Below are 25,408 nucleotides of genomic sequence, written 5' to 3'. Positions count from 1 at the left end.
CATCAGGCTTGACTGGGAGTGAAAGACCCAACTTCGAGATAGCTCATGCATATGGAGCTGGCTGTTGGCAGGAAGCTTCAGTTCCCTATGTGTGAATTTTTCCATAAGGCTAAGTACCTTCATGACATGACAGCTGGTTTCTTCCAGATAAAGTGATCCAAGTAAGAGAGCAAGAAAGAAGCTGCAATGTCTTTTATGACCTGGTCTCAGAAGTGACAGTTTTACTTCTGTTACATCCTATTCATTAGAAGTCAGTCACTAAGTCCAGCCTACATTTAAAAACAGAGAAATTAAGCTCAGTCTTTTGAAAGCAATGTCAAAGAATCTGTGGACACATTTTTAAACCACCACATAAGTATATGTTAACTTTATCAGAAACCATCAAATTGTTATCCAAAGTGGCTGTACCGCTTTGCATTTCCTACCAGCAAAATTTGAATGTTCTAGTTGTCTTTTTTTTGTTTTGTTTTTAGCCATTCTAACAGGTATGTAGTAGAATCTCATGTGGTTTTAATTTGCATTCCACTAATGATTACTGATGTTGAAATCTTTTCATGTTATCTTTTCATGTCTATATATGTTTGGTGAAATAGGTGTTCAAATATTTTGCCCATTTTGAAAATAGGGTTGTTTATTATTGTGTTTTGACAGTTTATTATATATTATGCATGTAAATTCTTCATCAGATATGTGTTTTATAAATATTTTATCCCAGTCTCTGGCTTGTCTTTTAATTTTCTTAACAGTGTCTTTCCAAGAACAGACATTTTAAATTTCGATGAAGTCCAATTTATCAATTTTTTTCTTACAGATTATGTTTTTAATGTTATATCTAAGAAACTTTACCTAATCCAAGGTCATAAAGATTTTCTCCTACGTTTAAGTTTTACATTTAAATCTATGATAATGTCAGGTACCTTTAAATGGAGCAAAGTAGCTAGCCAGAGCCTTACCTGGGAAAGTGATTAACCTTTTGTGCTTCAGAGAGGGTGCGAAGTAAGAAGGGCTTTAGGTGGGATCCTGTCCACATTAGGTTATAGTCAGTGCTGCTTGGGTGAACCTGAGGGCAGAAAAAAGACAAGATGAAAACAAGACAAGATGATAGCTCCTCTCTAGAAAGAGGATGGCAGAAGAAGCCAGAGATTTTTTTATACATAAGGAGTGGTCAAGTTAGTATATGAGCCGAGCAAGACAAAAGTTGAGTATAGAGAATATGGGGATAATCAAGTTTAAAGAATGAAAGAGTTGGGCAAATCCCAAATGAAAAAAGTAGAAGAAATTAATCCTTCTACAAAAGTCCATGAGGTCTCTTAATATTCTTCCATATCAAAGTATGAGAGGACCCTAACTCACAACTCCCTTTTCAGAGTATCCTTATCTTCTGCAGATACTGAACTAAAAACTTATAGTAGCAAACAAACTTAGAATTCATTCATTCATTCATAAGAATTCATTTGTCTATTCATTCAATAATTATGTGTTCTGTGCCTATGATGTGGCAGGTGCCATATTAAGCCCTGGAGATAAAACAGCAATGAGATAGGATGTGAACAGGTATCAGACCTCAACCTAGGATAAGGAGCTAGCAACCAGATCTTTACCCATTTTCTCAAAATACAGGGGAAGTCTATCCACAATTTTTGCCATCTCTTTTGCTGTCAACATCCCGGTTTTCCCAATTTTCTTTGAGAATAACATACTCCTTGGTTTTAAAGGACGTGCCAATCACCTCTTTCTCCCCTAGAGAAGCGAATCCATGACCCAAGCTAGGCCAGTCATTCTATCTCTAGAATGTGACTCCTGAGTGGAAAAAGGCACAAGGACAATGACTGGAGTCAAGTCGCTTCCATGGTGGTGGCTTGAGGAGGTGGTTCTGAGGATTCCTATTCCCAGATTCCCTGAACTAACCTGGTCTCTATTCCAAAAGCCTGCCTTTTAGGCTTTTCCTCTGATTTTGCTAGCCATTTTGTGTACACTTGTCCCACAAATCCTTTTTGGTTTTAAGTTAAGCAGAGTGTGTTTCTGTTGCTTGCAATCAAAGAACCTTAACTGAGTAACAGACAGTTCCTTACAGGCGACTCTGCCTCTAGCCCAAGCCTAAAAATATAGCAAAAATATATATATTTCCCCCCCCCCCCAAAAAAAAATCTTGTGAAAAAGTTTTCCATGTATTGCACAGAGAAATTGGTAAAGTCACTCGGAAATTCAATGCAAGTTCTACATCACCACTAAGCATTGGTCCCATGTACTTTCTAGGGCTGGCACTCTTAACTGATGGTCAGGTGGCTAGAATTTTCAACTTTTGGACAGATGAGATGAAGAAGTAAAAATGAGCTTACTTCATGAAATCCATGGGCTGTCAGAATGCTGCGTACCAGGCGACTATCTGTTCGCACAATCTTGTAAGATAAATGATAACGTTCTAAAGAAAAACAGAATTAAATTCAGTAACCAGACAGTTAACTGCGGAAACAGACATAAACTGTAAGGGTAGCTTGCTTAATTACACTCAGTAATATTATACTGCTACCTTTATGCTACTAAAAGTTGAGGCTGTGCATTATTTTGGACTAAGGGTTCTTAACTTGAGATTTATTGAAGGTTAACTTGAGATTTATTGAGGATTACTAAGCATGGATGTTTACTAAATATCTTTGTTTTTACAAATTTCTAGTTGAAATTTAATATGACCTTCGATTAGGATGGTAAGCAACAAAGCAGAGTAGTAGTATTAGAGGTACCTGGACCCCACTACCAATAGGAATCAGGGATTTTAATATTATTTTATAGTTGTTACAGATATTTCAAAATGTCACTTATTCTCACGGTACTTAAAAATTATGAAAGTTAACAAACCTACCACTAGATCGTGTTACTTAATACACTAATGAAAAAGCACATATATCACAAATTTGGGTTTTTAAAAATATTTTGACAACTATATTTCAATACAATTGATTTCTTTGTAGTCACATGTAATTTTTTAAATTCATTTAAAAAATATTATTCTGAGAAGAGACCTGTAGACATCTCCATACTGCCAATAGGGTCCACTGCACCAAAAAAGTTAAGAGCCACTGCTTCAGAGAGCCCTCTCTGTGTAATAATGCTGGTTCCCAGTACTATTGGTTATAAACTGGTGATCTGACGGCCAAAACCAACATACAGACATGGCTCATTGTAATTTAGAAATAAAACTGAATTTATTTCTACCTTTTGAAATTGGAGGAATTCATATAAAAATCTAGATCTCTGGGCTTCTCTTGAAAACCCTGGGCTCTCTGTCTGGCACGGCAAGAATCAGCTGGAGAAGCGCAAGTACTTCCTCCAGGACAGGCCCGCACTGTCCAGATGGGCACAGCCCCACCCGCCGGCTTCACACATTCATATTTCCTGCCTGGCCCCTGCAAGCGAGCTGTGCTTGTGGTCCTTGTCTAAGAGGAAGGTCTGTAATCATTTGAGCTTTCGATATATCCCTAAAGGCTAACATTTACTCTGGCCCATTAAATTCGATCTTTCTATGCATCACTACGAATTGTTTGAAAAAGTTAGCTAAGAATTTTACAGAACAATTTCCTAAAAGGACTGCATATTGCCCTTGTTCTTAGGAGATACGTGCTAAATAAAAACTTTAGGCACGAAGCATTTAAACTAATTCTGGCGAGAGAGAAGCAAATACGGCAAAATCTAGGGAATGAGTACACACGTGTTCACTATATTATTCTTAAAACCTAGAAAAATCAAAGAAAATCAGGTCTTTTCATTATGATAACTGTGATCACTGACATCTCTTTTACACTCGCAAAAAGCCAAAACATCATCAATTGCTGGAGACCAGGCCCGTGCCTTTTCTGCAGTGCTTGCCTCGCAGTACCGGGCCACAGGGACAATGATCAGTAAGGTATGTGGAAAAACAGAAAATTACTGATTACCTGGGAACTGGGGGACATGGGGGAATAAGAGAAAGAGTATGTCTCTGGAACTGAAGTGCCGGGGCTCGAATCCCAGCTCTACTATCTCCTGGCTATCATCTCGAACGAGCTACTTTATTTTTCTATGCTCAATTTCCTCACCTGTAAAGTGGGATTGGTAACAAAGATATTTACCTCATAGGGTAATTGTAAGCACTAAATAAGGTAATATGTGTAAAGCTTTTAAAATAGCTCTTGGTATATAATAAAGATTTTTATATAATAAAAAAGTAAATATGTAGTAAAATAGCTCTTAACACATGGTATTATACACAGTAAATTATACACTTTGTATGGCAAATAAAAAAATTAAAATGTTATTAATGCTCTTCCTCCTACTTCTCCTAATACATAAGAAAAATGTAATCATGACTGTGCTCAGTGGCAGACCTGATTCGCATGGTATGTAAGCAGTAAGCAGTGACCAACTCCTAATCCATACGTACTAACTACAACTCAACTCAGATACACTGAACATGTCCCAAAAGAGAAGTGCAGGAAAGGCTGGGTGGGATTATATAAAGCAACTGTGACTACTGGGAATTTTAATTCACACTCATGTTCTGTGTCCAACAGCCCTGTAACCCACAATGCTGATTACCAGTATATATTAGACCAGAGGTTACAAATGGGTGGCCCAAGGGCCAAATCCAACCTACGGACATGATTTGTTCATTCCTTGTAGTGTTTTAAGTACAAAATTGAATTAGTTGCTAACCTTTTACAATCGGAATCGTTCAGGGCTCTCTCTCCCCTGGCAAGAGTCAAATGGAGACTTGCAACTGTAAACCGATTCTGCCCAACTGCCCAAGAAAAAACCACTTTGCGCGTATTGTATTCTTATCCAAACAAGAAGTAGGGCATGGTTCTCCTTGACTGAAAGCAAACTGCCAAACATCTGATATCAGACCCTCTGAACCTGCATTGCCTCCATTCCACCATGAGACTGTAGAATTTCCTCTTCTCCAACCATCTACATGTATTTCAGAAGAAAACTTCATGTGCTGGGACCCCTGGCAAGTTCCAGGCCTGTAGCACAGCAAGTGAAAACAAGGAACCAATAATCTTACTGTCAGCACAGAGGCACCTAGGGAATGGCCAAGTGTCCTAAGGGGTTTGGTCAAAAATAGCATGAGAAACTACAATGAAAATAAAACTGATGTTTCTGACTTTTAGAATACTTAAATAGCAAAATAGTGTAGCTTTCCCTACAATCAGAAAATTATAACTGTACTGTTGAATACAGTAGTCACTAGCCACATGTAACTACTGAGTACCTCGAATGTGACTAGTGTGACAGAGTAACTGAATTTTTATTTCATTTAACTTTAATTAATGTAAACTTAAATTTAAAAATTGATACTCAAGTTTTGTTATTGGAAAACTTGTTGGGATAACTTGAGCATGAATTTATTTTTCCAACTATAACATTTATGAAATCTAAATACAGATAAGTACTCCCAATAAAAATTTTACACCATATTGAAATATAAAATACATACTAGATGTAAAATATCTTAATGATTTTTTTTTATATTGAGTAATCATGGAAATGATATTTTGGATTTAAAATATATTATTAAAACTAATTTCACCTATATCTATTTTTTCAAATAAGGCCACTAGAAATTTTATATATAAAGCTTGCATCACATTTCTATTGGACAGTGCTAGTCTATACAAATGGAAATTTATAAAACTGGCACAAAGGCAAATTATAAAACAGTATTTCATTCTAGGAAAAGATCCCTTTAAACTGAAACTATCTCTGTTGCCTCTAAAATGCAAGCCTATTTATGTGTTCAAAGCGTATATAATTTTGTAAAAAATGAAGACATAGTGAGGAAAAATATATTCCTGGAATATTTATTAAGGCATATGAAATCCTATTGTACCAAAAATATTAACAGTGAATTCAATAAAACATTTACTAGATAACAGAAAAAACAAGGTTGGTGTCTAACATAAGATCAACAGAAGATAACTAATGCCCCAGATACACTTCTCAAGGGGATTTAACCACAGGATTATGATTTCAGAGGATCTATGTCAGCTATTTAAGTGAGCAAAAAGAAAAAAAATAGACCAAGAGTTTTTAACAATTCAGAAATCTGAGGCAGCAACCAGCAAGTCATTCAAATCATTCTTTATATATAGGAAGATGAAAAAAAAATTATTAAACCTCAAGGAGTTAGGAAGATACTAAAAATTCAAAAAAGATTTGAGAACAAAAATCATTTGGCTTTTTCTTTAATCACAAGAATGTGTAAGGTAAAAAAAAAAAGCATAGGTTCTAAAAAATAGTGATTGTTTGAATAATGGGATGACTATATCGATGGATACTAATTTCCAATTAATGTTAAGATATTCTTAAAAAGAAGAAACTGCCTATTGCCATGGAATACTAAGATTCATTTATGTGACAAGCACGCCAAAAGAAGTATGTTTTGGGGCGATTACCTACCTCCATTATTTTCAAACCCACCTTTGGTGTTTTGACTCGAGCCATATTTAGAGGGAGTTTCTCAGCATATGTTAGTAAACCTTCAGTTGCTTGGGCCTCAGAGACTATAAATGACCCATGTCCCTTTAAGAGGTAACCTAGCAACTTGCTGAGGGGATTAAAACACAAGGACCCCTGGGGAGGAAGGAGGATTCAAATCCCAGAAGCAAATGCTCACTATCTTCTGAACTCCTGGTTTATTATGGAGCAAGCACAGACCTTAAAGTCATTTCAAAGTAGAGCTGATTCTATTCAACAAGTAGGGTAAGTTTTGAGTGTGTACTGTGTTCCAAACATTAAATGATAACATTTGTTTCTCACAATGCCTAACAATAGGTATTATCTCCATTTTGCTAATAATGAATTGAGTTAAAACGGCTTCACTGGTGAATTTTATCAAATGTTTAAAAGAATTAATACCAATCCTTCTCAAACTCTTCCAAAGAGGAAGGGGGAAATCATTTTATAAGGTCGGCATCACCCTGATACCAAAGACAAATAAAGGCATCAAAAGAAAACTATAGACCAATATCCCTTATAAATATAGATACAAAAATCCTGAGCAAAATACTAGCAAACCACATCCAGCAGCATATTAAAAGGATTATACACCATGACCAAGTGGGATTTATCTCAGGAACACAAAGGTGGCTCAACATATAAAAGTCAATCAATTAACAATAACAAAATGAAGGAAACAAAACATAGAATCATCTCAATTGATGTAGAAAAGCATTTTTTAAAAATCCAACACCCTTGCATGATAAAAACACTCAACAAAGAAATAGAAGGGGTCTTCCTCAACACGATAAAGGGCATTTTAAAATAGCCACAGCTGACATCATACTGAGCAGTTGAAGACTAAAAGCTTTCCCCCTAAGATCAGGAATAAGACAAAGATGCCTACTTTCACCACTTCTAATGGACACTGTACTGGAAGTTCTGGTCAGAGCAATTAGGCAAGAAAAGAAATGAAAAAGGCATCCAAGTTGGAAAGGAAAAAGTTAAAATGATCTCTGTTTGCAGATGACATGATCTTGTACATAGACAATCCAAAGAACCCCACACCCACCCAGCACAGACTATTAGAGCTAATAGAGGAGTTCCACAAGGTTTTAGGACTACAAGATCAATGTACAAAGATCAAACACATTGGCTTGAACATGAACATGAACAACCCAAAAATGAAATTGAGAAAACAATTCCATTTATAATAGTATCAAAAAGAATAAAACATTTAGGAATAAATTTAACCAAGAAGCTACATGACTTGTACACTGAAAATTAAAACACTGCTGAAAGAAATTAAAGATGACCTAAATAAATGGAAAGACATTTCTTGTTCAGGGACTGAAAGACTAAACATTAAGATGGCAATAAATACTCCCAAAAGCAATTCATAGATTCAATGTACTCCCTAACAAAAATGACCTTTTTTTGCAAAAATGGAAAAGCTGATCCTAAAATTCATATGGAATTGTGAGGGATATCCAAAAACAATGTTGAAAAATAAGAACAAAGTTAGAGGACTCACACTACCCAATTTCAAAAGCTACTACAAAAATACAGTAATCAAGACAATATGGTACTTGCATAAACATACAGATCAATGAAATACTAAAAGTCCAGAAATAAACCAATGGCCAACTGATTTTCAACAATAATACTAAGGCTATACAATAGGGAAAGAACAGTCTCTTCAACTAATTGTGCTGGGACAACTGGATATCAATACGCAAAAGAATGAAGACAGACCCTTATCTCACACTATATAAAAAAATTAAAGACCATTTAGTGCTAAATATAAGAACTTAAACTATGAAACTCTTTGAAGAAAGCATAGAGATCATGACCTTGGGTTAGGCAACAGTTTCTTAAATAAGACACCAAAAGCATAAACAACAACAACAAAAAGATAAATTGGATATTATCAAAATGAAAAGCTTTTGCTCATGAAAGAACACTATCAAGAGACTGATATGACAGAACAGGAAAAATATCTGTAAACCATGTATCTGATAAGGGGTTAGTATTCAGAACGTACAAAGAGCTCTTATAACTCAACAACAAAAAGACAAGACTCAGTTAAAAAACAAGGCAAAACCTTGAATAGACATTTCTCCAAGAAAGATATATTAATGACCAACAAGTACATGAACAGATGCTCAATGCCATTAGTCATTAAGGAAATGCAAATCAAAACCACAGTAAGATACCACTTCATACTCACTAGTACGGCTATAACCTAAAACCCAGAAAATAACAAACGTTAGTGATGATGTAGAGAAATGAGAACTCTCATATATTGTTGGTAGAAATATAAGATGGTGCAGTCACTGTGGAAAATACTTTGGCAGTTCCTTAATAAATTAAACATAGAATTACCATATGACCTAGCAATTCCATTCCCAGGTATATATCCAAAAGAATTGAAAACAGGTGTTCAAACAAAAATTTGTACTTGAATGTCCATAGCAGGACTATTTACAACAGCCAAAAGGTAGAAACAACCATTCACCAACTGATGAATCGCTAACCAAAATGTGGTATGTCCATACATGGGCTATTATTTAACCATAAAAAGGAATGAAGTATTGATACATGCTACAATGTGAGTGAACCTTAAAAACATTATGCTACATGAAAGAAGCCGCATACTGTACAAGTCCATTTATATGAAATATCCAGAACAGGCAAATCCAGAGAAAGAAAGTAGATTTTAAGGGTTGCTGGGCTGGGTAGTGGCTGGGATTATCTCTAGGAGGATAAAAATGTTCTGGAATTAGACAGTGGTGATGGCTGCACAACACTGTAAACGTACTAAAAGCCACCAAACTGTACATTCTAATATGGTTAAAATGGTAAAATTCGCTTTGTATATTTTACCAGAATAAAAAAAACAATAAACATGTACACATAATTCTGAATAAAAATCAAAAAGTAAAAACAATTTAATATGCAGAAAACAATCCAAGAAATCATAAATAATCCTTTCAAGTATAACAAACCAATATCTTCTTCTGACGGCTACGGCCATTTCCATATCTATAGGTGATATCAACTTCTGCAAGACAAGGTTGTCAGGGCCATCCCCAGCCCTGCCTCCCATGGGGGAGGTCATACTCACCTCCAATTATTCGAATATTGTTGTCCTTGGTCAGAATTGCCTCAGCATGGAACACCAAAACTGGAATTCTCCTGCAGCCTCCAGTCCACATGATACATGGATGATCCCTATAACCATAACAAAAGGCTTTATTTATAGCTCAAAATTTGAATTAACTATTGAAATAAATCACTATGGTTGGCTATTAGCAACTTTCCCCCTCCTTCTGAAACAAAAACTCTTAAATATCCTATGGGAAACCATTCATCTCCCATTCTTAGCCATGTGGTTTGTTGAAGATTAATTCCATCCTTGTTCCCAGAATGGGCCCTGATTGATATCAGTCAATCAGAATATTCCATCCCCCAGTTATAGTAGTGGCTTCAGGGGTGAGCACATAAGCCAGATGGAGCCACTGAGGGTCAGGAGACATGTTGTGAGACCCTCTAAGAAAACAGTGCTTTCCTTCTCTTCTCTAGCAGCTCAAGAAGAAATGGCCTCTCTTCCCCTTGATGGTGTAAGAGAATGAGAGGTCTGGATGTGCTACTGTCATTTTGTGACCTTGGCAGGAGAGCCTGAAGCTGTTGGTAAGGAAGGAAGTCAGTGGAGACTTGACAGGAAAAAAGAGATAAATGAGATCCTGAGTGGCACACTTGGAGTTGAAGCATCAAGTCTTTCCTAAATACAAGTTAATAAATTCTCTTTATCTTTAGGACAATTATATTTTAGTATCCAGAATACTTAAAGAATTCTAACTAATATATTCACAATAATGTATATATCCCCTTTATACCCTGTAGTCCCTTTAAGCCAATTTGATGACCATCCTAAGATTCTGAACTAGGAACCCTAAATACTAATACCTCAATTAAAGCCGCATATTTTAAAGAAAGCCTATACTAAATGGACTAACAGATACTTTCCTCCAGAAGAAGACCTCTGACTTTATCCTCTTTTCCTATCATCAGGAAATTTCAGTTTAATCCATCTCAGGCAGATACATATTTACTTGCAGATAAGAGATTTCAACCTCTTTAGCGCAGGGAGGTAAGATGAGGAAAAAATGACTCGAGTCCCTCATATGAGCCAGGAATTAAACTAAGAGCCTTCGCACGCTATCTCACTTAACCCTCTTGCCCACACTATGAGCTGAAGAAAAGGTATCTCAGAGAGGTTAAGTAATCTGCCCAAGGTTGAGTAAGGGAAAGGGATCTGAACCCAAGTGTCTGTGCTCTTTCCACCTTTCCATCACCCTAACCACATTTCAGTGCTATTCTATATATGGAACACCTTAAACTCAAATCTTTGGGAACTTAAACTAATCAATTTCTTCAACTAATCAATTTCTTCAATGAAGTAAGATCTATTGAGCCAAGATTCAGGCTGCTCTCAAAACCTCACATGACCACACCCCTTAACAAAGGCCATACCACAAATCTCAAGGCCAAATCAGACCCTCCCAGCCCAAGTTTTAAAAGATCCACACTCTGAATTAACAGGCTGCCAGGTTGCCAATCTTAGAAGTATGACAGTCTTTAGATTTGGGATGCGCCACCAAAAGCCTTTTAGTGAGGAAAGCAAAGGACACCATACTGAGTTCATTTCCTGTTTTCTAGAAATGGAATGTGGATGCTTATTGTTCTTGCTCTTTGATCTGAGTTATAGGGCCCACTTGTGAGAAATGGTGTTTATAGGATGCATATTTTAGCAAGAATTTTCTGTGTGTTTTTCTTGTTTTAATCTTAAACACCTGTAAGACATAGGCATGGGGCCAAATAATTCCTGTGATCTCTTCCAATTTTAATTTTCCATTGTATTTCTCAGTCAGAGGATAGAGAGAAAAAGTAGGCAATATAAACTACAAAATCTTAGAAACTTTGGAAACTATCCAAAGTTCCTTGTCAATCAAACACTAGCTACAAACTATGTTACGGCATCACTGTGCCTTAACACTTACAAACAAAAGATTACTGCAGTAAACTTTGAAATGTCTCACAAGAGTCAGAAACACAATCAACAGATACACAGCTGGGAAGAGCCAAGGCCCGAACTTTGCTATCTGTGGAAACCCAAATCCCTGACAAAAGAAATCTTTTCACTTATAATCTGTGAAAAGATAAGAGATAGTAGACAAATTATTAATTCAGTAAGGTCAACCAAAACACACATAAGGCAGATGCTAAATTGTCATTAAAATCATGCTCCCACCAGGTGGTGCTAAAGAGAAAAGATTCAAAATGATTAGAAAACTGAAAATTGGGACCTTAAATTTTCATTCACACTAGAAACTGGTATACATTTTTTAAAAATGCTTTATAGGCATGAAAGAAAAAAAGTATTTGAACAATTAATTACCAAAGTAGACCTGGTTTATGATTTATCTTATTGAAAGCCTACGAAAATTTTGGTTTTTAAGGAGCAATTTCACAAGAAATACATATTATTCACCCTGGGATGCCCCCTACATAATTCAAAGCTTCCATGTATTATTCATATCAGTGTCTTCCCCAAGTCTCTCTGTACATGTAATGCCACTTTCCAAGGCCCAGCTCGTCTCACCACCTCCACAGAGCCTTCCCCAGCTCCTCCAGCCCACAGTGATGCCTTCTTTCTCCAAACTTCTGTGCCTCTTGCTATGTAATCATTTGTTGATAATCTTTTATTTTTTCCATGTAAATGCTGATGATTTTTTCAACTGATATAAAGCCAGCTTTTATGATAGAAATTAAGTTATTATTTTTTCAGAGACAAAAGAAACCTTGTATCAAATCCTTTTATGAAAGTTTCCACATCTGTACATAAATTTGTATTTGGAATCCCTAAGGAAAATATAGAAAATGAACCCCTTTTACATTTACTATTTTAAATAATGCCATGCAAAACAAGTACTGACTGGACAGTTTCTAGTCCTAAAGTCCAGGACTACAAGGCATTAATACTTTAATACAGGCTAGGGATCTGAGCAGACTAACAGATGTCCATGGGTATATATCTTTGGATCAAATCAAAATCCTTATGATTTAAGGCCTATCTAACTTCTAAAACTTTTTAAATGTAAGCCTATTGCTCCAAGTATGAACAAGACCGACTTAAGATTCCTAATGTATGAAACAAGTGTCTCATAGACATGATGACCTGATGGAACAAGATTAACAGTCAAAAATCAACAGGAGTTTGAAAGGAAGGAGAACAAAAGGTCCATGAATTTGGACTGGGGAAGGGGAGGAGTAGGGATATCTTCATTTTCACTAACTTCTACAAATTTAACATTTCTCAATTACAAATATAGGCAGCAAAGCACAGCAGTATTAGCATTATCTGTGCTGCTGACTCTATTTGAAATTATAGATTTTTATACTGTTTTATCGTCGATGCCAGTATCTTAAGATATCATTTATATTTATCACTACTTCTAAGTTATGTTAGTTATTAAACTTGTCACTAGATCACCTGTGATCACATCTGTGACGAGTCACCTGTGATGAGTCTGGACAATGAATGATTTGGCAATTGTTCAGCTACCGAATGGTGACATCCACATTGATGGTCCAGATATCTATGATGTTTCCCAGTATTCCCCACTTACAAGTGTTACTTAAAGACCGCCCTATAGTGTGCTGATCCTATGCAAACTAAGCAAAAGTAGTCTTCTTACTGTTGTTTTTAGGAAATAAAATTTAACTTCTCCATGTTTTACATGAATAATCTTATTTAATGTATTAATGAGAAAGCACATATCACTCACTATATCACAAGTTTTTTTTAATTATGATAACTACATTACAATGTAATTTGTATTCTTTGTAATAATATGTATTTTAAGCATTTAAAAATATTTTTCTGAGAGGGGATCCACAGCATTAAAAAAAATGAAGAACGCCTAACATAATGTGATCTATAGCACATAGACTCTATTTATTCATTCATTTGGTTAGTCATTCAATGAGCAAGTATTTATTGCGTACCTACTATAATACTAGGTTGAACCAACTGAAATTGTCAATATTTGACTGTTTTTGACCTAACAAAACAATAATTTCATACAGTTCAACCTAATACTTGTTAGGCCCAATCTCCAAGCCCACTAATAAGAGAGCTATTTATGGAGTAAAAGAATGATCTTGAAATTGGAAAGACCGATGGTTGAAGCAGTTAGAAAATTTGTGAAATGGGTAAGAGGCAGCACACAGAAAGCAAAAAGTCACAGGAAGGCAAAGTAGCCAGAGGGAATTATCCATTTAATTATCCTAAATGAGAATGACCCAAATATAATGTCATCTCTCTATTATTTTCTACAACCTAAAAGTAATGAGAAGCCTTTCCCCAAAGCTTTAATAATGCTTAAAGTTATATTAGATAATGTAATCCTCCACCTTATAATTCAGTATTAGTGCCAGTAAGAATAATGTCTTATATTTGTATGGCACTTCGTAATTTACAAAGTAATTTCATACACATTATTCTATTTGATTCTAACCATAAACCCTATAAAACAGCCTGGGAGATAGTATCCCCATTTTGCAGGTTACGCAGCACACACATATGCAAGGGAACTTGCCAAAAATCTTAAAAACTAATCTTAGCTTTAAGCGAGTCTTTCTCTTTGTTCTCTGTGTTAAGTAATAATGTTAAAGGAGGCAAAATAGTGAAGTACTTCAAAATTCAGTAAAATTAGGTCTGAATCTCAATTCATCACTTACTCCCTCCGAGTCCCTGAGCAAGTACTTTGATATTCGTGAGGCTGAGTTTAATAAAGTGGGAATAATAATATCTCCAAATTAAATGAGATACAGTCATAAAAGTTCTTAACATCATCTATAGCAGCTGCATATATCATCAGCATTCATATTTTTATTATTATGAGAACTCAGCAATCGAGAAACCTGACTCTTACCTAAAAACCTCAGGAAACAATATGGTTCAATAGATGGAGCACAGGCTACATAATTTTAATGTCCTGCTATAGTTACTGCGGTAAGTCACCTGACTTCTCTATATTATCATCATTCTATCATTGTAAAGGTTTCTGAGAAAGTAACATAACCAATGTCGCAGAGTTTGGAGATTTATTTTTCTTCAATAACTAAAAATTTCAAAATCTCCTATGTTAGGAACTCTGATCAAGAGTTCACTGAGAGCTACTACTACCTGCAAAAGCTAGAGCTGATGTTCACTCGTGAATCCAGAGCCTTATCTCATTTCAGATAGCTGATGGGGACCAAATAATAAGATCTTGCATTAGATCATCGGCGGAAGCTAAAACCAGAGTCAGGTGATACCAAATGAAAGATATTGGGTACAAGAGTAGATCAGTAAAAGAGAACTATTTCCCATCCTAGAAAAAAAAAGGTTTAAAAGCAGCCTTGATACTACTTACTCTTGGCTTACCACCTCCTCATCCTCTGAGGACGATGCTGTTTCCTCCAGGTCCCGGGCCATCACGACTGGCATTTCCTTTAGGGTTTGTCATGCAGTCAGCAGACGGGGGGCTCAGAGACCTTTCCTGGCATATAGACTGGATCAAACAATTTGGATGGCACTGATTCCTGTAAGAAAGCCAAAAGATTTGAAACACGTGCAGTTATCTATTGCTTGATTATTGCTGATGACCTCCCAAGTAATAAAAATATTTACCTAACTGGTGCCCAATCTCTAGTTTACCTTCTATCATAGTACTTCACATATGCCCCCCAAATCAAGCTTTTTTCCCCAATGTGCCTGTTCTCTATGTATTTGAAGAACTGTAACTAAGTTAGAGCTTCTCATCTTTCTTTTATATACTATAACCAACATGCACCAAAAGGTAAGACTTATTTAACTTTTAGAAAAGTCTGAGTTAGGTGAATTATTGCCTTAAACATAGATTCCTTGCTAGAAAAACCGGACTTGGGTTAAAAGTAAAAACTCAAGATTTAAGATCCTTACAAGTATTTCTTTAGCCTCCATGACAAGCACACAGGTAAAAATATCCTCATGTTTCCACTAAAATAAATTCAACCACTGACCCAAAATATTAATAAATTCTCCTGAATCAAGGTCATAAATATCTGGAAGGAAAAAGGTCCTTCCTAACTCTCTCAAAAATTACTCTCCCTTGCTAAAAACCACAAACTATGACCTGAATCTTGAACAAATATGAAAATTAGGATATTTCCAATTTCTAATTTAAATATTTTTTTCCATAGGGAAATGTCCATTGAAGAAGGAAAAGAAATTACAGATAAAGAAAACTAAAATATTTAAATGACCATAATCTCATAATTCAGAAATAAATAACCACTTGATGTCAATCTTTCCAAATTTCTTTTTTCTATCCATTCATATATAAGATAAGTTATAAACAGGACCTAAAAATGCAGATCCGGATGATCCCTACAGATCTTCAGCGGAGCGGGCAATATCTAACAACCTCCAAAGGCGTCCTTCCGAGGATTCCCAATGGGATTTCTCTATCTTCTCCAAATGTTGGCACATCCTTTCAATTACAACAAAACAAAATCTCCATCCAGGAAGGGATGCCAACCTGTCCTGGGCTGCCTGCAGAGCAGGTAGAGACAGGACGTTCGGAAGAAGATTAAGGACACTCGCCCAAGGAGCGTCCTCGCACTGTAGGGATCAGCCTCTCAGTCTCACTCCTAGCTCACCCCAATCCCGAGTAGGTCCTTAGATGCTCCCCACGGGAAGGACGCGGGCGACTCTGCCGCAGCGATTCAGCCCAGCGCGCCCGGAAACCGACAGCTGCTCCCGGACTCTAAGAGGGAAGTGCAGCGGCCGGCACCCGCCCAGACCCAGGAGCGCACTTCCCTCGGCTAAGGAAGCGCGCCGGCGCAGGAATTTACCTGTCTCATCTTCCCATGGCTCGGGGCGGGCCGGCCGGGACCGCGCTCAGCGCCTAGCTCCCTCCTTCCCCAGCCGAGCGCACCGCGGCCGCGGACGGCTGCTTCCCCGGTTACTACAACAACCAACAAGCAACCGCCCGCTCGGAGCCACTGCGCAGGCGCCCGCTACCCCGCGCTGACAACGCTCGACTCCGGGCGCGGACGGATGTCGTCACCGCCGCGCAGCCCGGGCTCGGAACCCGCTCTCAGAAGAAGAATCTTGACTTCGGTTTTCCGCCTTTTTTTTTTTTTTTTTTTTTTTTTTGCCCTCCGCCCCTAAAGGGTTGCCTCCAAGCCCTGAGGTCTTCCGCCACACTGGACAAGCGGATTCACTACGTGACCGGCGTACGGGGGGTGAGACTTGGGCAAGAGCAACCGATGATTGGCAGTAAAGGGGTTCACGCACCATCTCCTGCTTGAGCAGAACCAGGACAGCCAATCAGAGAGAGGACTGAGGGAAACGGCCCAATCCTGAAGCCGAATGAGGGAGGGGCGGGAACAAATGGCTCAGGTAGACTTCTAGCTAGAGCTGTCTTGCGGTAGTGTCTTCGCTGTTGGTGCTGCTGCGCTGTGTACCAGTCGCCAGGTAAGGAGAATATGGAGGAGAAGAAGGATGTAGGTGTCTATGTGGTATCTGATTGAGAGTATCCAGCGCGATGTAGCCTTTTGGAAGAAAAGGGATTCGAGAGACCATGAGAAGGAAGAGCTAAGAAAATGAACGCTTGATAGGTTAGGGGAACGAATGAATGGATGAACGAATGAGCGACCACTACGAGCCTAGCACGGTGCAAGGAACCTTCACTTTCTCCTGTAGTTCTTAGAAAAACCCTTGAGAGACTTATTTTTTAAATCTCCAATTTGCAAGTAAGAAAACCTAGGCTGTCAAGTGTAAATGATTTGCCCAGGGTCACACAGCTACTAATTGGTAGGAGCAGGATAGGAATGCCTTTCTCCCAGCTCAAGTTTTAACACCACATCTTTGCTGGGCTGGGCCAGGGCAAAATTTGAGACTAGATGTTGCATATTCTAGAAGGCCCTCAGCTTTAGGGAAATGGGTTTGGGGGACTGATAGAGCAGTTCGGGAAAATGCTCAGGCTCCGCCCTCATCAGCTATCAACTGGGATTTCTAAGAGCTGTGAAATGGAAGGCATCAGTTCTGTCAAAAAGAGGGGACATCTATGCAGCTTTTCTGACCCTGGGAAGAGAGAACCTGAGTCCTGATGAGGGAGGATATGGGGCAACCTGGCCCAGGCTGTAACTGCCAGTGATGTCCAGTAAAGTCCTATTCTCTTTGGACTTTGACAAAGTTCACTGTTGTGATCCACCTTTCCTCGAGGGATTTATCCATTCATCCTTCCTCCCAGCTCTTTTTTGTTTGTTGTTTTGGTGCTTTACACTGTCTTGAGCCATGGCTGACTTTAACATCTGTTTCATCTGGGTAGTGTGTAGGACCATACATCCACTGCCGGAGTGTCAAAGGAAGCCTGATAAGTTGTCACTGTGTCAACCCCAAGAAGTTAATCTGACAATGTATAAACCGTGCCCCCCCCCAAAAAAAAACATAATAAAGATGGGAAGAAGTAATGCCATCATTAGATTCTTTATCCATATTGGTTTTATTTAAGTCAGGCTGATTGAAATCAGTGCTCAGCAAGGGTTGATCTAAGCGGTTTTTTAAAGAAAAGTACATAACCTAAGTGTATTTTCCTTACAACTTGACTGTCTTCCTCAAAAATGGAAACTTCATCAAACTATTCTGAAAACAGTGAGGCGGTATTGCAGAATCCAACAGACTATGCTTTATATCTCAGCTCTGCCATATACTAGCTGTGTTACCTCAATCAAATCACTTAACTTGTCTGTGCCAACCCTAATCTGTAAAATGGAAATATTAATAGCACCTACAATATATGTTAGGTGCTTCTCTCAGTGCATGGCACATACAAGTGCCCAATAATTATTAGCTATTACAATTTATCTTGCATCCCAATGCCAACATTGCTATTTCCTTCCCCATATAATTGCGTACTAGTTCTCAAGTCACAACAGTTTATCGATTTTTAACTTTTAGATTATTCTAGTTCAGAGAGCATGGTATACCTGAGAGCCAGCGTAGACAAAAACCTAAGGATGTAAATATTGCCCCCCCCCTCCACACCATAGGTTCCACTCAAGTGTGCACTTGGATAGCCTGGCAGGTATCTCTTAGCAGGTTTATCATCACATTTCAGCCACTTGTATTACAAAGAACGACTTGAGAAACCACGAGAGAAGTAAAAGGTGTAAGAGGACTGATTATAGCCAAGAGAAGAGTTCTGATGTAAGGTAATATTTTGAAAACATTTTTCAAGATAAAGAAAAGTACTGTGCCACTTACTGGAAATATACTGCCGATTCACCATGACTAGTATGACCAGATTCTGCAAGTCTTACACATAAATCTACTTTCTTCATAATAATATTTTTACAGCTCTTCTTCTGCTCTCTTTCTTCTCTCCAGTTTTTCTGCTGGGTTTGTCATTTCTACCCACTGCATTATTTAGCTTTTCTCATCCTGAAAAAGGTCAGCATACTTTGGCTGAAGGCAAATTTTCAAAAGCAGAGTGCTAACCCTGTGTAAGAGTATTATCTAACCCTGTGTAAGATAACTGGGGATGGATGAACCTAGGGGAATTAGCAGAGGGAATTATGAAGTGATTGATCAAAAAAGCTTAGTACAGCTCTCATGAGTGGGACACAGGTTAAGTAAGTACTGAGGTGAGAGCGCTAATGGTTGAAGTATTTGTTATCTCATGTCCTTTGCCTTTTTACTAAGACAAGAAACCCTCTCAGATTAGAGGAGAGTCATGAGCCGTTTTCTGAATGTGTTACGAAGCTGGCTGGTTGTGGTGTCCATCGTAGCCATGGGGAACACACTGCAGAGCTTCCGAGACCACACCTTTCTCTATGAAAAGCTCTACACCGGCAAGCCAGACCTGGGTAAGAAGTCAAAGAACTGCATCCTTTGCAGGAGTGGCATAAATTGTGGTGCCCACACTAGGCTGTACATCAGGATAACCTAGGAAACATACAAACAAACAAACAATGCACAGGTGCCCATTTCCCTCTCTTAAACTATTTACTGAAACTTTCACCCCCTAGATGGGGTCTAGAAATCTATTTTTTAATAACTTTCCAGGTGATTCCTTTGCTGCCTACTCTAGCCTTTGGAAGCCGCTAGAGTAATGGAGTTTGTGAATAGTACTTGGCCCTTTTTTCCCCCAAAGATTTTCTAAATACCTTTTATTCATTTTACACTGTCCTAGGCAATTAGTCTGTTAATTAATTAATTAATTAATTAAGAGCATTACAAGGACAAATGAAGAAAGAGAGTTACTTGGTGACTCTTTGATGCCCCCTCTTGAAAGCCATAAAGAAGCTTTTCAGGTTATCTCAACCCTCCTCAGAAATCAGGTCAAGGGATAAGTAGCTACATTCCATGTTGCAGATGGAGTGTAACTAATCTAAAGTCTTCCCAAAAGATGACATAGTCCCTGAGAAGACATCCAAGATCGCTCCAGGTTGGTCTTCCAAAATGAAACTTCGTAAGGCCCATGGTTGCCTTTCCCAGTTTCCTGAGCCTCTCTGCTCAGAGTGCTTCCTTGCATTGATGCGTGGGGTAGCTTGAGCTGCAGCAGCGTTTCACAGCAGCTGACAATTCTGTGTCACATTTATAGCTAACCCAGATTCAGGCTCTGACCTAGCTCATTTTCTGTAACATCTGGGTATAAATGAAACTAAATAGGCTAAGGCTCATTTTGAACAAAGCTGGAATACAGTAGGAGTAAAGGACCTAGAAGAGAGAGCAGGGCAGTTCCACTTTCACCCTCAAACACTGCCCTCACATGGTCCAGGAATCCTGTCTAGATTCACAGGATTTTAGAGGTTATCTGATCTTGCCCTTTGAATTTAAGTTGAGACAGCAAAGCCCAGGGGTCATGTGACTTTCTGAAGGACAGTAGAGCTGAGCAAAAGTAGTATGTGTGGTATCTGTCTGTCTGTATCCAGCTCAGAAGTAGAGACTGCTTCCTCCTTGGTGATGCGGGGGCTGTCATGGTATTCTGCTGATCATAGCAATAGAATTTCACCTGATGCCTCATCTGGTTAGGGTTGGTGAAATATTCCACTTTTGTATCTCTCTAACTACAGAAATTTCCGTCATTTTTTCAACAGAAGAGCTATCAAATTGATTTATAAATGACGTAACCCACTAGAGCTAACCGCTAGATATTTGGTTGGCATCCATGATTTTTTCTCACCTTACTACTATACAAAGGTCATCAGGTCTTGAAATTGATATCACTCTGGTTTTCCAAAGGCCGGAGAATCCTTAAAACCCAAATAAACTTCAGTTTTCAGTTGTGTCCCTTGAGATTGCTCAATAGACCAGCAAAAGTAGTATCTTTGCTGTTACTATTTTTGCATTCCAACCACTGAATGCCTTAAATCAGTGGCCGTACATTACAATCACCAAGGGAGAGGATTTTCAGAAAATACTTATGCCCAGGGTCCACCTCCAGAGAGAATCATTTAATTAGTCTTGTACCCAGATCTTGGTACTTTTATAAAACGTTTTCCATTGACCTACTAAATGCCCAGGTTCAAGAACCACTGTTATGGTGGATTACCATCCTTACTTTCAGGATAAGACATCTACTGCAGCAGAGTCAGAACAAAGCCACCAACAGAGCAGGGTGGCCTCAGCAAACACTAAAGAAACAGCCCTTTGTTCCACTACCATGTGTATAGGAAACCAGCCTGGTTTGGGCTTTGTTCGAATAATGTAGATCTGGATTCAAGAGAAGGCCCAGGGACTTAGGTCTTTAAGACAGGTGAGCGTCAAGATAGGTCCCAGTATTCTGAGTTCTCTCCCACAACAGCCTTAAGAGTCTACTGACTTCCCAGGCATCCTGTATTGCCGGACCACTCTCTATGACTTTCCTCCAAACCTGTCCTGATCCAGGTACGCTAGGCTTCACCAACACCAGAGCAGCTTCCAGGGCAGAGGTATAAGCTACTACATCCAGGAATTATTTGCCCAAGTGGGCTCTTTGTTTCCACTCTTAGAACTCCCCTACCCAGCTGTAGGCATTTGAAGAGGGGCTGAGCAGTTCTCATTTTGGAATTCCTTCCGTTCCTGCTAGTTCCCATGAGCAGCACCAGACCCTCCACTCTGCCCAGCCAAAGATAGTTCAGGCTCGGCTTCCTGCCTTCCCGGAAGCCCCAGTGAAGTAGGAAGAGTTTGGAGGGGACCCTAACCTTCCCTTTCTCAACACACTTTCTTTTTTCTGTTACATAGTGAATGGCCTCCAAGCTCGGACCTTTGGGATCTGGACACTACTTTCATCAGTGATTCGCTTCCTCTGTGCCATTGACATCCACAACAAGACGTATGTAAGGGAAGGAAGAGCTTTAGCAGAACTTTGGTTGGAAATCAGGTGCTAAGCATACCCACTGTGGTCTTCCCCTGGGAGACCTGTTATTTTTGATACATATTAGCCTAGAATATAGATACCAAAAGGTTAACTGGTTCCGTTAACCTTTAAATATCTGTTAGGCCTACCTTATTCTCACATTCTTCCTTCAGCAGGAATGATCAGAAATCATAATCCATTAAAAAAGGAACCCACAAGTAATTGCTGTATGTTTATGCAGAGGAGGGTGAAAGAGAACCCAGGACTCCTCTATATTCTGCCTCTCTAGGGTATTCAAATAGACTAGTGTGGAACAATTGCAGACAATCCTAGTCTCTAGTCTAGAGAATGCTGTAACTGGTGCTGGTCACTGGATGGGGCTCAAGCCTTGTTCCCAACTATAGTCATCACCACAATCAAGGTGCAGTTTGCTCAGGTCAGTCAGTGGATGAAGCCAGCAAAACACCAACTTCGCACTAAAATATTTGTCTTATCTAGAGGGGAGGAGGGGAGGTAATGATATTTACTGGGCCCCTCCTTTTGTACCAAGAGCTCTGTCTATGTGACCTTGATTAAGCTTCCTCCTAGCAGCCCCAGGAGATAGTGATTTTCATTCCTGATTTCGCAGATCTACACATTAAGAGACCCAATTAATTTAAACTGAGGTAGACTGACTCAAATGGGATTTGAAGCAGGGCTATCCGCCCTGCTATCTCCCCAAATTTTGTTGTTTTTTTTTTTTTTTTTTTTTTTTAACTTGAAACTGTGGTTTACTTGTTCCAGATTGACATATTTTTGGAAACAATGTGGTTAAGTGGAAACAGCCTGAGGCCTGAGAATGAAAACGAGAATGGACTCTGGTTTCAGTTTTTTATTAACAGCAAGTTCATTATATACCTTCTCTGCATCTCAGTCTCTTCATGTATAAAATGAAACTAGTATATCTGTTCTACCTCTCAGGGTGACTGGGAAGGAATAAGGATGGAATCATTTTAAAGAGCTTTGTCATGAAAATCGCTGATAGCTGCAAGGGGTGTATCTTTTGTTTGCTTTAGGAATAAGCAAAAACAAGTCAGACTTGTCTTTACCTCTATTACTTATTCATTTCCCCTTCTCCAAATACAGGACAGCAGCAAATGCTGATGTCTGTTTCCAGCCTCTTTTTAGCCTGGGACTTTTGTCCATGCACTTCTGATGTACGCTTTGATTCTGTTATCTCCCTAACTGGAAACTCAACGTCAACTCCCATGTGTACATATTTATTAAATGGGATTTAATATAAATATGCACAAGAATGATAAAAATGAAATTTAAGATATTGGTTCCTTCTGGGGTGGCGGGGGGCCAGGAGAATGGGATCAGGGTGGGATAAGAATGCACAGGATGCTTTAACCGATATCTACAATATTTTATTTCTTAGAAAAAGTATCTAAAGCAAAAATGTCAAAATGTCCCGGTTTGATGGAGCAGGGTATTGGTTGCACATGAGTAAATTATCGTATCCTATTATCTCTAATTTTTTTTTTTGCATGTTTGGAGTATTTCATAATTTAAAGTTTTTCAGTTAAAAAAAATATCAGTAATCCAAATGGTCGATCATCCTGTAACCTGTCTGTTCTCCATCTCTTTGTCAAAGCTGAGGAAAAAGTTCTCTTCTCATGAGGTTATCACCATGTTCTTCCTCGGATAAGACACAAAATAACCAGCCCACATTGCGATAACATCTGAAAGCCCCCAAGAGGTTCTTGCTGCTCATTCTCCCATTCAAGCCCTCTATTCTATGGCATCTATCATAGGGGCACTGGGCAGATCCTGGCCAAACACCTGCCAGGTGGGTTCTGACTACAGAGCCAAGCCATTGTGAATAAGCGGAATGTGTAAGCGTGGTTGATCCAAAATTGTCTACACCTCATGGGATTGCCGTAATCCAGATACTGCTTTGCTATATAGCTGGCTTCATCCCCTTGCTAAGACGTGGAGATCCACTGAGGGTGCCTGAACCGTTCTCCTCAGAGTTTGGAAGTCGAAACCTTCAGTTTTGCCCTAGTAGAGAATAAATGGATGTGATCAAGCAGCCTTGTCTTTCTCAGGACCAAGTCTCTTTTTCCTCTAGCCATAGTCATTTCCAGGGTTGTTATTTGTGTGTACTATGTCCGACCACGACTTTTCCTCTGCACAGAACAAGCAGTGCTTCAGTGTCCATTTCTGTCTGCCCCCTTGCAGGCTCTACCACATCACACTCTGCACCTTCTTCCTCGCCCTGGGGCATTTCCTCTCCGAATTGTTTGTCTTTGGGACTGCAGCTCCCACAGTCACCGTCCTGGCGCCCCTGATGGTAGCAAGTAAGCATGCAGCCCCCTGCTGGCCTCCCGTGGGAACTGTCCCAGCCCTAACACATACAAGGGACACAAGAGAAGGCTGTGCTTCTGTCAGCCACTAACCTGTTCTCTGTATTTAAGGTTCCTCAATCCTGGGTATGCTAGTTGGATTCCAGTACCTAGAAGTTGAACCAGGATCCAGACAGAAGAAGAGAAACTGAGGCCAGCATTACCACCTCCAAGACGTCGTCTTCCATCTTTGCTGTCCTATCTCTTCATCCTCTCTGCGCTTTAGTTTCTCCTTTTCTGCTCCATCATTAGCCACCTTATCCACTACTTGCCTTTTACTTTTGGTTTTAGGTTTTTTTACTTTTAAAATTTTTTAAGATATAACACATACAGGAAAGTATATGTATGTAAAATTAAAAGAATTATTTTAAAGTGACTACTCTGTCCCTCCATCCAGATCAAGAAATTGTCAGCACCTCAGAAGCCCACTGTGTGCCCTTCCCCTACCTGCGCCCTCTTCCAGGATCTCTTCTCCAGCCTTCTGCTTTTTTTCCTTTTACTTCCATCCCGTGATTTGACTTGTGTGATGGGAACATGTGGACTGCGAAATTTAAAACTGCTGCCTCACCCAGAGCAGCTGCCACCAAGGGCTGCTTCAAGGGGTTGTCCACCCATGCTGGGCTCCTGTCTGCTACTGGACCCAAGACTCTGAGCCACCCAAGGTACAGGTGATTCTTCTAAGAAAGGCTCCCCTGTGAGTGAGCGTGGCTTAATCCTTGTAACTGCAGGTGGATCAGGGTTGGAAGAGTCTGGGCTGTTTTTAGACCTTTTGGTCAGCTGTATTTGCATAACAAATTTTGAAATAAATTGAAAAACTTCTGCTCTGATTAGTCCTTGTACTCTGCCCTCCCTCAAGCCAAGAGCGCGCACACCCTCCTCCGAGCCTCAGATTTGACACAGGAAAATCACAGCTTTTCGCTGATCAAATACACCCTAGTAAATAGGATAGCTCAAAACCCAGGCAGGCCTGGCTGCCTCCAGGTCCTTGTCACTTGTTCATTTCCCTTGAAGTCAAATCTTCCTCCTCTCCTTCTCCACCTTAAGATTCTAGGTTCACAACTGAGTAGTCAGGACCCTTTCTTGTTTTCTTCCTAAGAAACAGATTCTCGT

General features: G+C 39.1%; 2 protein-coding genes across 27 annotated transcripts in view; one reads left to right on the top strand and one right to left on the bottom strand.

The window, feature by feature from the left end:
• Positions 1-16,570, bottom strand: part of TTLL5 (tubulin tyrosine ligase like 5) — a 215,592-nt gene extending 199,022 nt beyond the window's left edge. For 16 of the 19 annotated variants that reach the window (XM_036238716.1, XM_016122545.2, XM_016122550.2 and 13 more), the window contains exons 1-5: positions 16,420-16,570; positions 14,958-15,126; positions 9,602-9,708; positions 2,340-2,422; positions 954-1,060 (exon numbers count right to left, since the gene is read on the bottom strand). In XM_036238716.1, the coding sequence (XP_036094609.1) occupies positions 954-1,060; positions 2,340-2,422; positions 9,602-9,708; positions 14,958-15,031 (371 nt within the window). In that variant the 5' untranslated portion in view covers positions 15,032-15,126; positions 16,420-16,570. Of the gene's footprint in view, positions 1-117; positions 481-953; positions 1,061-2,339; positions 2,423-9,601; positions 9,709-14,957; positions 15,127-15,927; positions 16,057-16,224; positions 16,319-16,419 lie in introns of those variants that run through there. The other 3 variants (XM_016122542.2, XM_036238717.1, XM_016122554.2) reach the window with 3 other exon arrangements.
• A 131-nt stretch (positions 16,571-16,701) lies between these two features.
• ERG28 (ergosterol biosynthesis 28 homolog) lies at positions 16,702-25,125 on the top strand. Of its 8 annotated transcripts, none has more exons than XM_036238728.1 (6): positions 16,705-16,812; positions 18,690-18,783; positions 19,274-19,437; positions 21,797-21,887; positions 24,135-24,253; positions 24,371-25,125. In XM_036238728.1, exons 3-6 carry the CDS (start codon positions 19,305-19,307, stop codon positions 24,448-24,450), a joined length of 423 nt encoding a protein of 140 aa, XP_036094621.1. In that variant the 5' UTR covers positions 16,705-16,812; positions 18,690-18,783; positions 19,274-19,304; the 3' UTR covers positions 24,451-25,125. The 8 variants fall into 8 exon arrangements, with proteins under 8 accessions (XP_015978050.1, XP_036094621.1, XP_015978055.1 ...); XM_016122566.2 differs by lacking the exon at positions 16,705-16,812 and adding an exon at positions 16,936-17,044; XM_016122564.2 differs by lacking the exon at positions 18,690-18,783 and having other exon boundaries at positions 16,702-16,812.
• The last annotated feature ends 283 nt before the right edge of the window (positions 25,126-25,408 follow it).

The sequence above is a fragment of the Rousettus aegyptiacus genome, unplaced genomic scaffold, assembly GCF_014176215.1.
Source record: "Rousettus aegyptiacus isolate mRouAeg1 unplaced genomic scaffold, mRouAeg1.p scaffold_m13_p_3, whole genome shotgun sequence".
Lineage (NCBI taxonomy): Eukaryota > Metazoa > Chordata > Mammalia > Chiroptera > Pteropodidae > Rousettus > Rousettus aegyptiacus.
The sequence above is the reverse complement of the archived record's forward strand: the minus strand, read 5'-3'. Positions and strand labels throughout refer to the sequence as shown.

Coding starts and splice junctions, on each gene's coding strand:
- ERG28 (XM_016122564.2), top strand. CDS start 19,305: ATGAGCCGTTTTCTGAATGTGTTACGAAGCTGGCTGGTTGTGGTGTCC. Junction 19,438..21,796: donor CACCGGCAAGCCAGACCTGG/GTAAGAAGTCAA, acceptor TCTGTTACATAG/TGAATGGCCTCCAAGCTCGG. Junction 24,254..24,370: donor GGCGCCCCTGATGGTAGCAA/GTAAGCATGCAG, acceptor TCTGTATTTAAG/GTTCCTCAATCCTGGGTATG.